This window comes from Protomyctophum bolini (genome assembly GCF_963924005.1).
Source record: "Protomyctophum bolini genome assembly, chromosome: 3".
In the NCBI taxonomy this organism is placed as follows: Eukaryota; Metazoa; Chordata; class Actinopteri; order Myctophiformes; family Myctophidae; genus Protomyctophum; species Protomyctophum bolini.
In genome coordinates this window covers 3,437,506-3,450,172 of record NC_137864.1, presented here as the reverse complement: position 1 = coordinate 3,450,172, position 12,667 = coordinate 3,437,506, and the positions used below count along the sequence as shown (strand labels likewise).

The window sequence follows — 12,667 nt, the reverse complement described above, 5'->3', positions numbered from 1 at the left end:
CCACTAACTGGGGAGGTCATAGTGAATTCTGCCATCTCCAATTCATATGCCCTAGCTCTCTCTTGTCAAATCCATCCAAACCCCCTCCCCTGGAAGCTGACATACTCCCAGCAATCCACCAGTGCCCTCTTAACTGGGTTTCCCTCTCCACTACCTTTAATTCTGATCCAGTATGCCAGTGAAAGCTTCTCTCTCCTCAGCTCCAGTGGCATTTCTCCTGACTCTATTAACACTGCATTAATTGGGGTTGATCTAATGGCTCCAGTACAGATCTGTAATGCTTTGTACTAGCATGCTGTACTTTTGCACATATTGCTTTTTCACATAGTTTTCAAACAAGTCAAGTCATAATGAATTTGGTAAAAGAAGCATTCACACAAATCTTTTAGAGAATTGCATTCATATTTATAAAAGAAATATCATAAATACATTTACAATGTTATACAACATACTGGTTTGCAATGCCGTGTTGGCGTGTTGACCACTACAAGATATAGATTCAGTCTGTTGCAGCGTTGCATCAAGCTGTATAGGCTACATCTGACACAAGCAAGCTGTCGAAAGGACATACATTTCCAAATAGGGCTGCAACATATAGATTTGTATTATTCTATCGATTCCTTCTTCAATTAATTGAGTTATGAAGTGGACTTCCGCCGGACCCTCTTAGGAAGGTGGAATCTGCTTGTGGCTGTTTCTCGCTGACTCCTCTGAGCCACTGTCACTGGAAAGAGAGAAGAAATTAAATGTTAGCCCATTATAGAGGGTGTGCTCATGACATCATCATACTCGGACGTTATGCGGGAGTGGCAAAGAACTACTTTCTGGCATTTTGAAATCGAGAAAAACTGAATGGGGCGTATGTTTCAGCGTCCTTTTGGGTGATGTTCTTGCATATCTGCTATTTTCAGTATTTCACATTAGTAAAAAATGGCAAATGAGTTTATCGATAATGAATAAGGCAAGATATAGCCCTTTTGACTTACTCCTCTGAACAACATTCACTTTCTCTGCCTCAGGTTGTGCTTGCTGTGAGGTCACATCCTGTGTCTCAGCCGCCATCTCTTCAATCTGCTCCGACTCAGGGCTGTGTAAAAGAATTATACATGATGCTATAGTTATTATAGTTGCTTGCATCTAACCTTTATATTTTTCCATCACTTCTAATACTAAGTTCTAATACATTATGACATTTGGTAGCTAAAAGCTTGTAAGAGCTTAGATGTCTCTAATAGGCCTAAAAGAGCCCGGAAGTCTGATGTAATTTACACATCCTACCTCATTCGTATTTTTCCCCTATTCTGAATTCTCATAGTCAAATAAGAACGGTGTTCCAAAAATAAACGAACTATCCCGGCGGGTTGACTCATATGGATATGAAGAATTAACTGACAGCGATAAATCGCTAACGTTACCGCCGCCAATTTTGTAAATAGAAATAGCACAGGGCAGATATGACAAATAACTAAAAAATGGACAGAAATAACTGCTAAAAATAATCAAAATACAATCAAAATAGGCCATATTTTCTACATATTTAAAAACGAATCTGTAAAATAGTGGAAATAGCCGATCTTAAGGGTCACAACGCATCATATCATGACATATTGTAAGCAAGTGCTATTCTTTTATGAAAATTATATTTTTTAAATATCTCTATAAAACAGATTATTTTATACGGATGAATGGATGAATGGAAAACAATTCTGATGATTATGTAATAACCAGGGTTGGGATCCAGAACCGGAGGACCCGGGAAAAACCGGATCCAACATTGAGGAACTGGAATCAGTTCCATCACATTTGAACAGTTTCCAGGAAGCGGGTTTTATATCAACAATGTCAGACCTGGTACAGTATATGTGGCCTTCACTTCTGCAATACAATTACAATACCAGTGGTTCTCCAACTCTTTAACCCGTAAGGTTCCATCTGGTTCCATTTGTACACTCTCAGAGTTACAGATATGTAAGGGCCCATTTGGAACTCCCTAGAAGAATCGTTAAAGGGAACCACTTAAAGAATCGGACCTTTAAGAGGGAACTGTTTAAGGAACCAGAATCGTTTGTATCCCAACCATAGTAATAACTGTTAACGGTTCCTACCCTGACTCAGTGCTCTGGGCAGGCATGGCCCTCAACCACTCCTGGTAGTAACCACGGAAACCATCGATTTGAACCAGATAGTTGTTCCTGGTCTTGTACTGTGAGATTGGAAAGGGAGATGACACATTGATTAAAGTCAAATAAAATCTCAAGACTGAAGAAATGTCTATGGGATTTGTGAAACGGTGTGAAAGGAGCTCCCACCCACACTAGTAGTGCTGCCTGTTTCCTAAACAATTAACACTATACAGTATGTAAAATTGTATGTTTTAGTAATAATCGTAACTGCTGTTCTACATACTGCCAAACAGGTGAGGAAATCTCAGAATGAGGCTTTAACCTTTGCTTTTATGAAATATCCGAGATCGTTAGGGTTTTATGGACAATTCTTGGACAAGTTTTGCTAGTTTGACCATTTCAAATGCACTAATGTTTTTAGAAGAAATAACCGAAAGTAGCCCATCTACAAGAGCTTGTAGAATAGGCTATTTTCGCTGTGCAACATGCTTCCATAGAAGACATGAATCCAAATAACTGAAATCAGCCGTGTCGACAGAGAACTTGAATCCATGGAGATGGAGATAACAAACAAGGGTACGGGTAAACAAGGGCGGCATTGGCTCAGGGTGTGAGTGACCGGATGTACGAACCCGGGCTCCCCCACAGTTAGTGTCCAAGTGTCCTTGAGCAAGACTCTGAACCCCCAATTGCTCCTGATGTGCAGGTTGGTGCCTCGCATGGTTTCCTCCGGCATCGGTGTGTGAATGGGTGAATGTAATGCACACTCTGTAAAGCGCCTTGGATGAAGTACAAAGTCTCTTGCACCCATTTCTTTTTAATCCAATTAAAAGCGCTACACCCAGAACATCTTGCAAACTGATTCCGATGCAAGTTATTATTAGTTGAGAAAACACCATCCTCAATCATTGACTAGCAGTTGAATTGGCATTTCAAATTGTGTCATCGCATCGCAAAGTTTATAAAGGCATGTGTGCTAGGGCAAAGAGTATTCAGGGGTACAACAGCCTCAAAACTCAGCATGAAGATGATCGGAAAAAATCTGATCAGAAATCTTGAATGACAGACTAAAGATTCAGAAGCGGCGGGTGGGTAAACATGGTGGCATTTTTATTTAATTATTTCTTTCCCATGTCCATATATATATACATACTCCGCCACTAGGGGACGCTATATCCCAGGTCCGTATATATACTCGGTCTATATAATGGTCTTTTAACATTGGTCCGGTTCGCCCCACCAGGCCCACAAGCCCCACAACATTACACACCTGGTCGTAATTGGGTGGATACTGCGCGGCGAACTCCAGCTGTCTGATGATGACCTCGTTAGGCCACACCCCCAGGTCTCTCATGCTCTTCAGGAGCTCCTTCAGATAGAGGTAGTCCAGCCTCCGAGCTGCTCGGCCAATCAGAGCAGAGAACACGTGGACGTTAGGCCTCAGCTCCGCCCACTACAATAAGAGCACAAAGAAAGAAAAAAAAAGGATGCTTCATTGACAATTTGACATTTGTCAAAAATAGCAGCTGATCTGTGCTGCTGTGTGGCACCAAAGTTATTGAACAAACGCCCTTTGAGGATCAAAGCTTCCCACCACCCTATGGACTTTTAAAAACATCCTTAATAATAAATAATGACGTATAGGTTAAGCAACGCAACGCAGCAGCACATAAAGGAATTAAAATCAGGCCCACCTACACCAGCTGTGACTTAAAGACACAGTAAATGCATTAATTAATAAATAAATACTAAAGACAATCATATAATGTGATCATGAAATGGGGCCATTCTGCATAATGAGAACTCTTGTGTTTTAATACAACGCAAAAGTATTTCTACACAGTTTGTATTGCTACTTTTACTTAACCCATTGAGACCTGAGATCAGATTCTACAAATGACTTCTAAAGTTTTCTGAAAAACCTATGTTTTTATATCAGTGGTTCTCAAACTATTTCACGTCAAGGACGACAAAAATGATATGCAATTGGCTAACTCCAATATATTGTTCCAGGGACCTCCCAGAAGCAAAAATATGAGTAAAAAACATTTTCTGTGAAATAATATATATTCAAAGATTTACACACGTTTTTTACGATTTTTGAGTGGTGCTAGCCACTCCTATAGACAGCTATGTGTGTCCCTATGTATGTATGTCGTACGTACATTTCCGTCCGAGTACTGAAATAGCATAGCAAATAAAACACACACACGCACACACACACGCACACGCAATGGTTAAAGTGGTTCAAAGCTAAGGTGTCACAGATGCGTTCCAGTAAGGAGTCTGTGTGTGAACTCACCTGCATGTCAGAGAGCAGCTGCAGTCCGTCCTGCAGCTTGTCACAGCCCAGAGCCAGACAGCCGTAGGTCTGTACGTCCACACTGATGCGCCGCTGTTTCATCGTACACAACACGGCCTGGAACAGCGGGAAGATGGAGAAAGTGTTGACTTTGACAGCAGCTAATTCTAACTCGACTACAGTTGTCAATCCAACAGCTGACCTGACTTCTCCATGCTTACTATCACTCTGTCAGCGAATGTGTACTGGCGTAACCATTTGTGTGTCGTCTTTAGAATATATCCTTGTATGACTATTTTAGAATAGCATTTCTGTTACACTATAACTGTGGACACTATAAGAACTGTCTCAGATTGGTGCTCAAGAGGCCGGTTCCCAGAGGTGCTGCCAGAACAGGCCAGGAGGCTTGTTTCTACCTTTGCTGAAACCAAATCCCCGGCTCTCGCTGCTCGGCGAATCACGCAGTTGAAGAAGCCGCCGTCGAGCTTCACTTGGTGCTGCTTGGCGGCCCCAAGGAGGGTCGGTAGGGTCTGGCCGCCGGGCTCCATGGTGTCGGCCAACAGGGTCAGGGTCCTGATGTCGGGGCGGAGTCCGTCGGCCGCCATCTTCTCCAGGAGGCCCCGGGCCCCTCCGATCAGGGCGAGCCGATCGGACGGCCCGGCCACGGCGCCCAGGGAGACCACCACTCCGCCCCGCTGCTTCCCCTCGAAGATGTCCAGGAGGTTCGGGAGCGCGGGCACAGAGCACAGAGCCTCTAGCGGCGCACTGGGCAGGTCATTTGGCTTCGTCTCACTCACTGGTACCAGCTGCAAGGAGCGGCCTGGCTCCTCTTGTGCTGCTGTTGGTCACATTACAGTTGAAGATTAACACACACTGACTGCCAAGCACATCATGTCCTATGGTCTTTTCAGTGCCTCACGATGAAATTAAGTGAAAATCTCAATTTCTCAGATTTAGAAAAATATATTTATGTCGGATGCTTTTCCCAGATTGCGTTTTGGTCAAAACAAGGTATATTCAACAGCCTCATAACTAAAGAGACTTATATGATTCTATTTTTGATAAGTAGTCGATAGGATAATCGTTATAATCGATAATTGCAGAAAACCTACTGGCGATGATGTAATCATTGTGACTAGGGTTGGGATGCTTTAGGATTTTAACGATTCAGATTCCTTAATAATAATAATAATAATATCTGGGATTTTATATAGCGCTTTTCGAAGTACTCAAAGGCGCTTTACATGTGTGGGGGCCGGGGGAGAAAGCAAAACACTAAACGCAATAAAACACTAAAAGTGACAAGTTAAAGCCAAAGTCAACTCGGGAAGGCTATTCTGAAGTGAAGGTGGGTTTTGAAGGTAGGGAGGGAGGAGACCCAGCCCCAGGTTCTGAACGGTTCCCTTTAATGATTCATATTATAGGCGCTTCCAAATGGACCCTCAAAAGGTCTGTAACTCATAGAGTGTACGCTACAAATGGAACCACTCTCAGGCTTCATACACACATACTGTAAAGAACGAATGTTCTGTGCTCTGCCTGTTTTTCACGGTTGGACTTCCAATGCTTTTCCAATGGAAGTCACGTGGTTTGACCAAACACTTGTGTTTGATTGGGGGGAGGGGGGCAATCAAACACAAGTGTGTATGGAGAATATAGGTTGCTACCTTCAGGAAGGAGATATGGTGTACCAGCATACAATAAGGTCAGACTAAAGAGGTCCTTTGTCCACCAGTCGACCTTGAGGCTTAATCAGGAGTTGTAGTAGCCAGTAGCCACAGGGTAATTTAAGCGGTGGATATTGCTCTTGTCTTCATATCTTTATGTATGTAAATTGTCTTGTTCTTTATGTTATGTCAAATGTGTGTATATGTGTTCTGCATACTTGGCTGCTGTGTCGCAAGACAAATTTCAGTGTGAACTGACAATAAAGTACTATATCATATCATATCATATCAGTGTTTGGTCAAACCACGTGACTTCCATTGGAAAAGCATTGGGGCGGCCATGAAACACAGGCAGAGCACAGAACATTGGTTCTTTATGTGTGTACGAAGCCTCAGAGTTACTGTACGGTGGTCCTTGAGATGTAAAAGTTTGAGAACCACCAGTACAGGAGACATGAAGTCCATATACCAGCTCCGACAGTGTAATAAACCGCTTCCAAAAACGCTACCAAATGTCATGGAACCGATTCAATGTTGGGTCCCATTTGTCCGGCACCGGATCCCAACCCTGATTGGGACAGACCTACCTGGTATACCGGCACTGTACGGACCACAGAGGCTGTCGTCTTGTCGACCGCTTGACCGGTCACTGTGCGGGGAAGGCTGGATGAACAGCTGCTTTTCCAGGAGATCAACATCTATAGAACCGCGTACCCCTGAAAAGGAGTGCAACAGTTATTTGAAATAAGCGATTGAATTGATTATACATGATTTATGATCAATTCAAATGGACAAGTTTGATCCTTAGAATCGATAACTTTCTAATTAAATTATTGAATAATAATCGCATCCTATTTTGGGGAGAAAAGTTTCAAATACATTCTAGAAAAATCACACCCGTGTGAAGTGACTAAGTGAGGGGCGCTTTATTACCAACCCATCTTACATCATCGTGGACGGATATTGGGTATAGTCTGGAGCAGTTTACAAGAATCGTGGTCCCTTATTGGCAGAGGTTTTCCCTCTGACATGCATATATGCCGATTTGCTCAGTGACAGACAAAAGACACATTAAACTCTGCTCATTGTTAATGGCATTTAATGTTTGTCTAGACAAGCTATATTCAAACATTAAACCTGTGTATAGGGAGGGGCTAGCGCCCCTCGAAAAACAATACTAGAACTGTGCCCGTCCGTCACTGGCCTACTTGGGAACGATGCAAATTGGAAACAATGAAAATGGGGAATGCATACCCCACCCTAGTATGCAATACCCGTTATGCAATACCCGTTATACCCATTGTCATAGCACCCGTTTTAACCGTCTGTCTGTGTCCCTTTTGTGCATATTATACACGAGATCTCTGTACAGTATCCGTCTGCCTAATGGATAGTCGCGGGCCCGAACCTTCTGACTTGGTGTTGACGGTGGCGACGCCTGTCCCTCGCTGACCTCCGGCACACACTGGGCCCAGCAGAAGGTTAGAGGCCAAGGCGGACTCTCCGATGCCGCAGTCCCTCGCCGTCCGCAGGAGCAGGTTGTAGTTCTTCGAGTCTGGGCTGATGCCTGACATCAGCATTTGACGCCACACCTGAAACAGTAAAGTCACACACACACACACACACACACACACACACACACACACACACACACACACACACACACACACACAGTTATTAAATTGTCACATTAGAAATATGCAGATAACCTGTACACACTTACGGTGGGGCTCCACCGCGGGCGCGTCGCGTCTCCGTCGCGTGCGTCAACGAACCGGGGCGATTTTAATGCAGTCGCGCAACGCGGGCAGTGGAGCCACCCTTCCTTGATTAAAAAGGGAACATTCCCTGACGGTGGCGGAGACGCTGACGCGCCCGGGGGAGCCCCGGTGTTACACTGTAAGTAATGCATTTCTGGTTTACCGTTCAGTGAGAAAACAATGTTGTGTTGCACATTAAGCTACGGTAGTCATCTTTTCCAACGCTGAATGCATGCAGCTCACCTGTAGGGACATCCTGAACCCTGTGTCTTTGTCCTCCAGGCACCCCATCATGAGGTAGTGGAATGTCTCCTGTGTTACTGCATGGCCGTTCTGTAGCATCTCCTATAAAACACACACACACACACACACACACACACACACAAACTTATAGTAATACAAAGTCCAATCCTTACTCTTCATTTATCCATTTGAAATTGTAACTGAGATTATTATTATCTACGTTTTCTATTTATTATTTTTCATCATCATTTATCGTTGCATTATCCTACGGTGTATACTTAATTTCTTTGACTTGTTGATTTCCTTCAATGTTAATGAGTCTTATTTGTATGTACTGGTGTTGTTGTTTTTTGCTAATTGTACAAGATACCAGGGCTCTTTTGGAGCGGGAACATACACATTTTTGCATGTTATTGTTTTATTGACCCATATGTGATTTAAAGAAACCTTTAACAAATGGACCTGTCCAAAAGTAAAATATAAGCTATATTTACTATAGCTGGAAAGTTTTAATTAACCCATTTTGGGCGCGGAACCCCTCTTGGTGTTAGAATTATGTTGTGCTTTAGCTATTGAAAAATTGCCCCGAGACAAAAATGTAATATTCCTTCCTTGGTACCCTGATAGTGTGAAAACAGGCAGGCAGCTGGTTGGTCATGGCGTGGGTCTTCAGCAGGGCATGGTAGGTGATGGTGCTGAGGGGGTAGTTCTTACGCCGGAGTTCCTGCTCCAGCTGCTGCGCGCGCTGAAGTCCCGCCTCTTTATGAGGCGACATTGCACAGGCGTTGAACAGAGCCGTGTACGTGTGGTCGCTGGGAACTAAACCACGCTTCTTCATCTGGGGGAAAATAGAGGGGGAGCAAACCACTTTAGAACTAAACCACGCTTCTTCATCTGGGGGGAAATAGAGGGGGAGCAAACCACTTTAGAACTAAACCACGCTTCTTCATCTGGGGGGAAATAGAGGGGGAGCAAACCACTTTAGAACTAAACCACGCTTCTTCATCTGGGGGGAAATAGAGGGGGAGCAAACCACTTTAGAACTAAACCACGCTTCTTCATCTGGGGGAAAATAGAGGGGGAGCAAACCACTTTAGAACTAAACCACGCTTCTTCATCTGGGGGGAAATAGAGGGGGAGCAAACCACTTTAGAACTAAACCACGCTTCTTCATCTGGGGGAAATAGAGGGGGAGCAAACCACTTTAGAACTAAACCACGCTTCTTCATCTGGGGGGAAATAGAGGGGGAGCAAACCACTTTAGAACTAAACCACGCTTCTTCATCTGGGGGGAAATAGAGGGGGAGCAAACCACTTTAGAACTAAACCACGCTTCTTCATCTGGGGGGAAATAGAGGGGGAGCAAACCACTTTAGAACTAAACCACGCTTCTTCATCTGGGGGAAATAGAGGGGGAGCAAACCACTTTAGAACTAAACCACGCTTCTTCATCTGGGGGGAAATAGAGGGGGAGAAAACCACTTTAGAACTAAACCACGCTTCTTCATCTGGGGGGAAATAGAGGGGGAGCAAACCACTTTAGAACTAAACCACGCTTCTTCATCTGGGGGGAAATAGAGGGGGAGCAAACCACTTTAGAACTAAACCACGCTTCTTCATCTGGGGGGAAATAGAGGGGGAGCAAACCACTTTAGAACTAAACCACGCTTCTTCATCTGGGGGAAATAGAGGGGGAGCAAACCACTTTAGAACTAAACCACGCTTCTTCATCTGGGGGGAAATAGAGGGGGAGCAAACCACTTTAGAACTAAACCACGCTTCTTCATCTGGGGGGAAATAGAGGGGGAGCAAACCACTTTAGAACTAAACCACGCTTCTTCATCTGGGGGGAAATAGAGGGGGAGCAAACCACTTTAGAACTAAACCACGCTTCTTCATCTGGGGGGAAATAGAGGGGGAGCAAACCACTTTAGAACTAAACCACGCTTCTTCATCTGGGGGGAAATAGAGGGGGAGCAAACCACTTTAGAACTAAACCACGCTTCTTCATCTGGGGGGAAATAGAGGGGGAGCAAACCACTTTAGAACTAAACCACGCTTCTTCATCTGGGGGAAATAGAGGGGGAGCAAACCACTTTAGAACTAAACCACGCTTCTTCATCTGGGGGGAAATAGAGGGGGAGCAAACCACTTTAGAACTAAACCACGCTTCTTCATCTGGGGGAAATAGAGGGGGAGCAAACCACTTTAGAACTAAACCACGCTTCTTCATCTGGGGGAAATAGAGGGGGAGCAAACCACTTTAGAACTAAACCACGCTTCTTCATCTGGGGGAAAATAGAGGGGGAGCAAACCACTTTAGAACTAAACCACGCTTCTTCATCTGGGGGGAAATAGAGGGGGAGCAAACCACTTTAGAACTAAACCACGCTTCTTCATCTGGGGGAAATAGAGGGGGAGCAAACCACTTTAGAACTAAACCACGCTTCTTCATCTGGGGGGAAATAGAGGGGGAGCAAACCACTTTAGAACTAAACCACGCTTCTTCATCTGGGGGAAAATAGAGGGGGAGCAAACCACTTTAGAACTAAACCACGCTTCTTCATCTGGGGGGAAATAGAGGGGGAGCAAACCACTTTAGAACTAAACCACGCTTCTTCATCTGGGGGAAATAGAGGGGGAGCAAACCACTTTAGAACTAAACCACGCTTCTTCATCTGGGGGAAATAGAGGGGGAGCAAACCACTTTAGAACTAAACCACGCTTCTTCATCTGGGGGAAAATAGAGGGGGAGCAAACCACTTTAGAACTAAACCACGCTTCTTCATCTGGGGGGAAATAGAGGGGGAGCAAACCACTTTAGAACTAAACCACGCTTCTTCATCTGGGGGGAAATAGAGGGGGAGCAAACCACTTTAGAACTAAACCACGCTTCTTCATCTGGGGGAAATAGAGGGGGCGCAAACCACTTTAGAACTAAACCACGCTTCTTCATCTGGGGGAAATAGAGGGGGAGAAAACCACTTTAGAACTAAACCACGCTTCTTCATCTGGGGGAAATAGAGGGGGAGAAAACCACTTTAGAACTAAGAGGGATAAATCGGGAACTATGGACACATGCATTTACATAAAGAACTGCATTTCTACTGGCTGTTTTTTTGTCTTTGGGAATGTACTGTTGAAAAAAATTAACTTTTTGTATAATACTGCATAATCTTACAAATCTAATTACTGTACCAATCCAACAGTTATGGCGTGAGTGTACTGTATGCATACGTACATCATTATACAGTTTGAAGGCGTTCTTGAGGCGTCCAGCGCGCCCACAGCCTCCTATCAGAATGGTGTAGTTGTATTCTTCTGGCTGCAGCCTCTCTGCCTTCAACATGTCTCTGCTGAACATATCCATGGCCTCCTGGAGCTGAGAGACAACACAGGACACAAAGAGGACAACTGTAAATATGACAAGAGTCTCAAAGACTAGTCTTCTTTGAGTCCGTCATCAAATTATTGGCTTAGGAACGCGACAAAAAGGAAAACAAAATGCATGATTCAAGGCTTCAGTTCATGGGGTGTGTAATTGATAGAAAATAAGTCACTTTCTGGGTGAACTACTCTTACTCCTTTTTAAGGTTTGTCTGGGTATTTATAGATATAATTATAAGTATGTATAGGATATATATATATATATATATATATATATATATATATATATATATGTGAATGCATTCGATGGTTCTTTGTGTTAGGCTATTTGTGAATGTACGATCTTTGGGGATTCTTTTTCCCTAAGCCTCCTGTGGACAGGTGTAAATATCAGGGGGGCAGTCAGACGGATATTTTGTGAAGCCACTAAGGAAATGAAAGTTCATATAATGGCCTGTTGTGGCGCTCTCATTGGGCTCAAAAAAACCCATAGCCCCATAGAAGTCCATGTATTTGGGCCCAACTTCACCTAGACTGTATTACCTTAATAAACATGGTCATGAATACTTTTTGCTTCCAGTCACTAGTTTAAAGTCTCATTTCTAATGTCATAATATTCTTTTTGGAAAATTATGGTCCCATTTATTAGAAAAATTACCATAAAGTCGCGCATGTTCTGAGGGGCGTGGCTACCGTTACAGTCTATGAACGGGATCCCCCACCCACTCGAGTCAAAATAAAAACCAACGAAGAAGAAGGGGGAAGTCCCGCCTCGTTGTCTGGGCCTGCCAATGGGCCAGCTGGCCTGAACTGGGCCAAAACGGATCTAGAAAGATGGCGACTTCCATTGCAAGGACTGACAGGCTTCATTTTACGTTCACGTTAGACGCGCGGAACGCTTTGTCCATATTTTTTACAGTCTATGGTAAATATGCCTTTAAAAAAATGACAGATGGCACTGAGTCCACACCAAATAAAAACACACATGTAACATCTAGTAGGAAGCAACAGTTTGTTGTGTGTGTGTTTGTTTATGAGTGACAGACCACACACACACACACACACACACACACACACACACACACACACACACCTTGTTTTCCTTGATCAGTCTCTTGCACTGTAAGAGGTACCAGTAGGTGGTGTTACTCCCGCGGGACGGGAATGCCTCTTCTCCCACTGCCT

The 12,667-nt window shown here is 44.0% G+C and overlaps 1 protein-coding gene across 2 annotated transcripts in view; it reads right to left on the bottom strand.

Annotated features, from left to right (window-relative positions):
• Window positions 1-389: 389 nt before the first annotated feature.
• Window positions 390-12,667, bottom strand: part of ptcd1 (pentatricopeptide repeat domain 1) — a 15,210-nt gene continuing 2,932 nt past the window's right edge. Inside the window, exons 2-13 of one of the 2 annotated variants that reach the window (XM_080759367.1) lie at window positions 12,576-12,667; window positions 11,337-11,477; window positions 8,715-8,933; window positions 8,096-8,197; window positions 7,501-7,684; window positions 6,680-6,808; window positions 4,842-5,263; window positions 4,426-4,542; window positions 3,394-3,576; window positions 2,106-2,203; window positions 987-1,087; window positions 390-724 (exon numbers count right to left, since the gene is read on the bottom strand). The exon at window positions 12,576-12,667 is cut by the window's right edge and continues 167 nt beyond it. In XM_080759367.1, the coding sequence (XP_080615493.1) occupies window positions 639-724; window positions 987-1,087; window positions 2,106-2,203; window positions 3,394-3,576; window positions 4,426-4,542; window positions 4,842-5,263; window positions 6,680-6,808; window positions 7,501-7,684; window positions 8,096-8,197; window positions 8,715-8,933; window positions 11,337-11,477; window positions 12,576-12,667 (1,874 nt within the window). In that variant the 3' untranslated portion in view covers window positions 390-638. Of the gene's footprint in view, window positions 725-986; window positions 1,088-2,105; window positions 2,204-3,393; window positions 3,577-4,425; window positions 4,543-4,841; window positions 5,264-6,679; window positions 6,809-7,500; window positions 7,685-8,095; window positions 8,198-8,714; window positions 8,934-11,336; window positions 11,478-12,575 lie in introns of those variants that run through there. The other variant, XR_013963801.1, reaches the window with a different exon arrangement.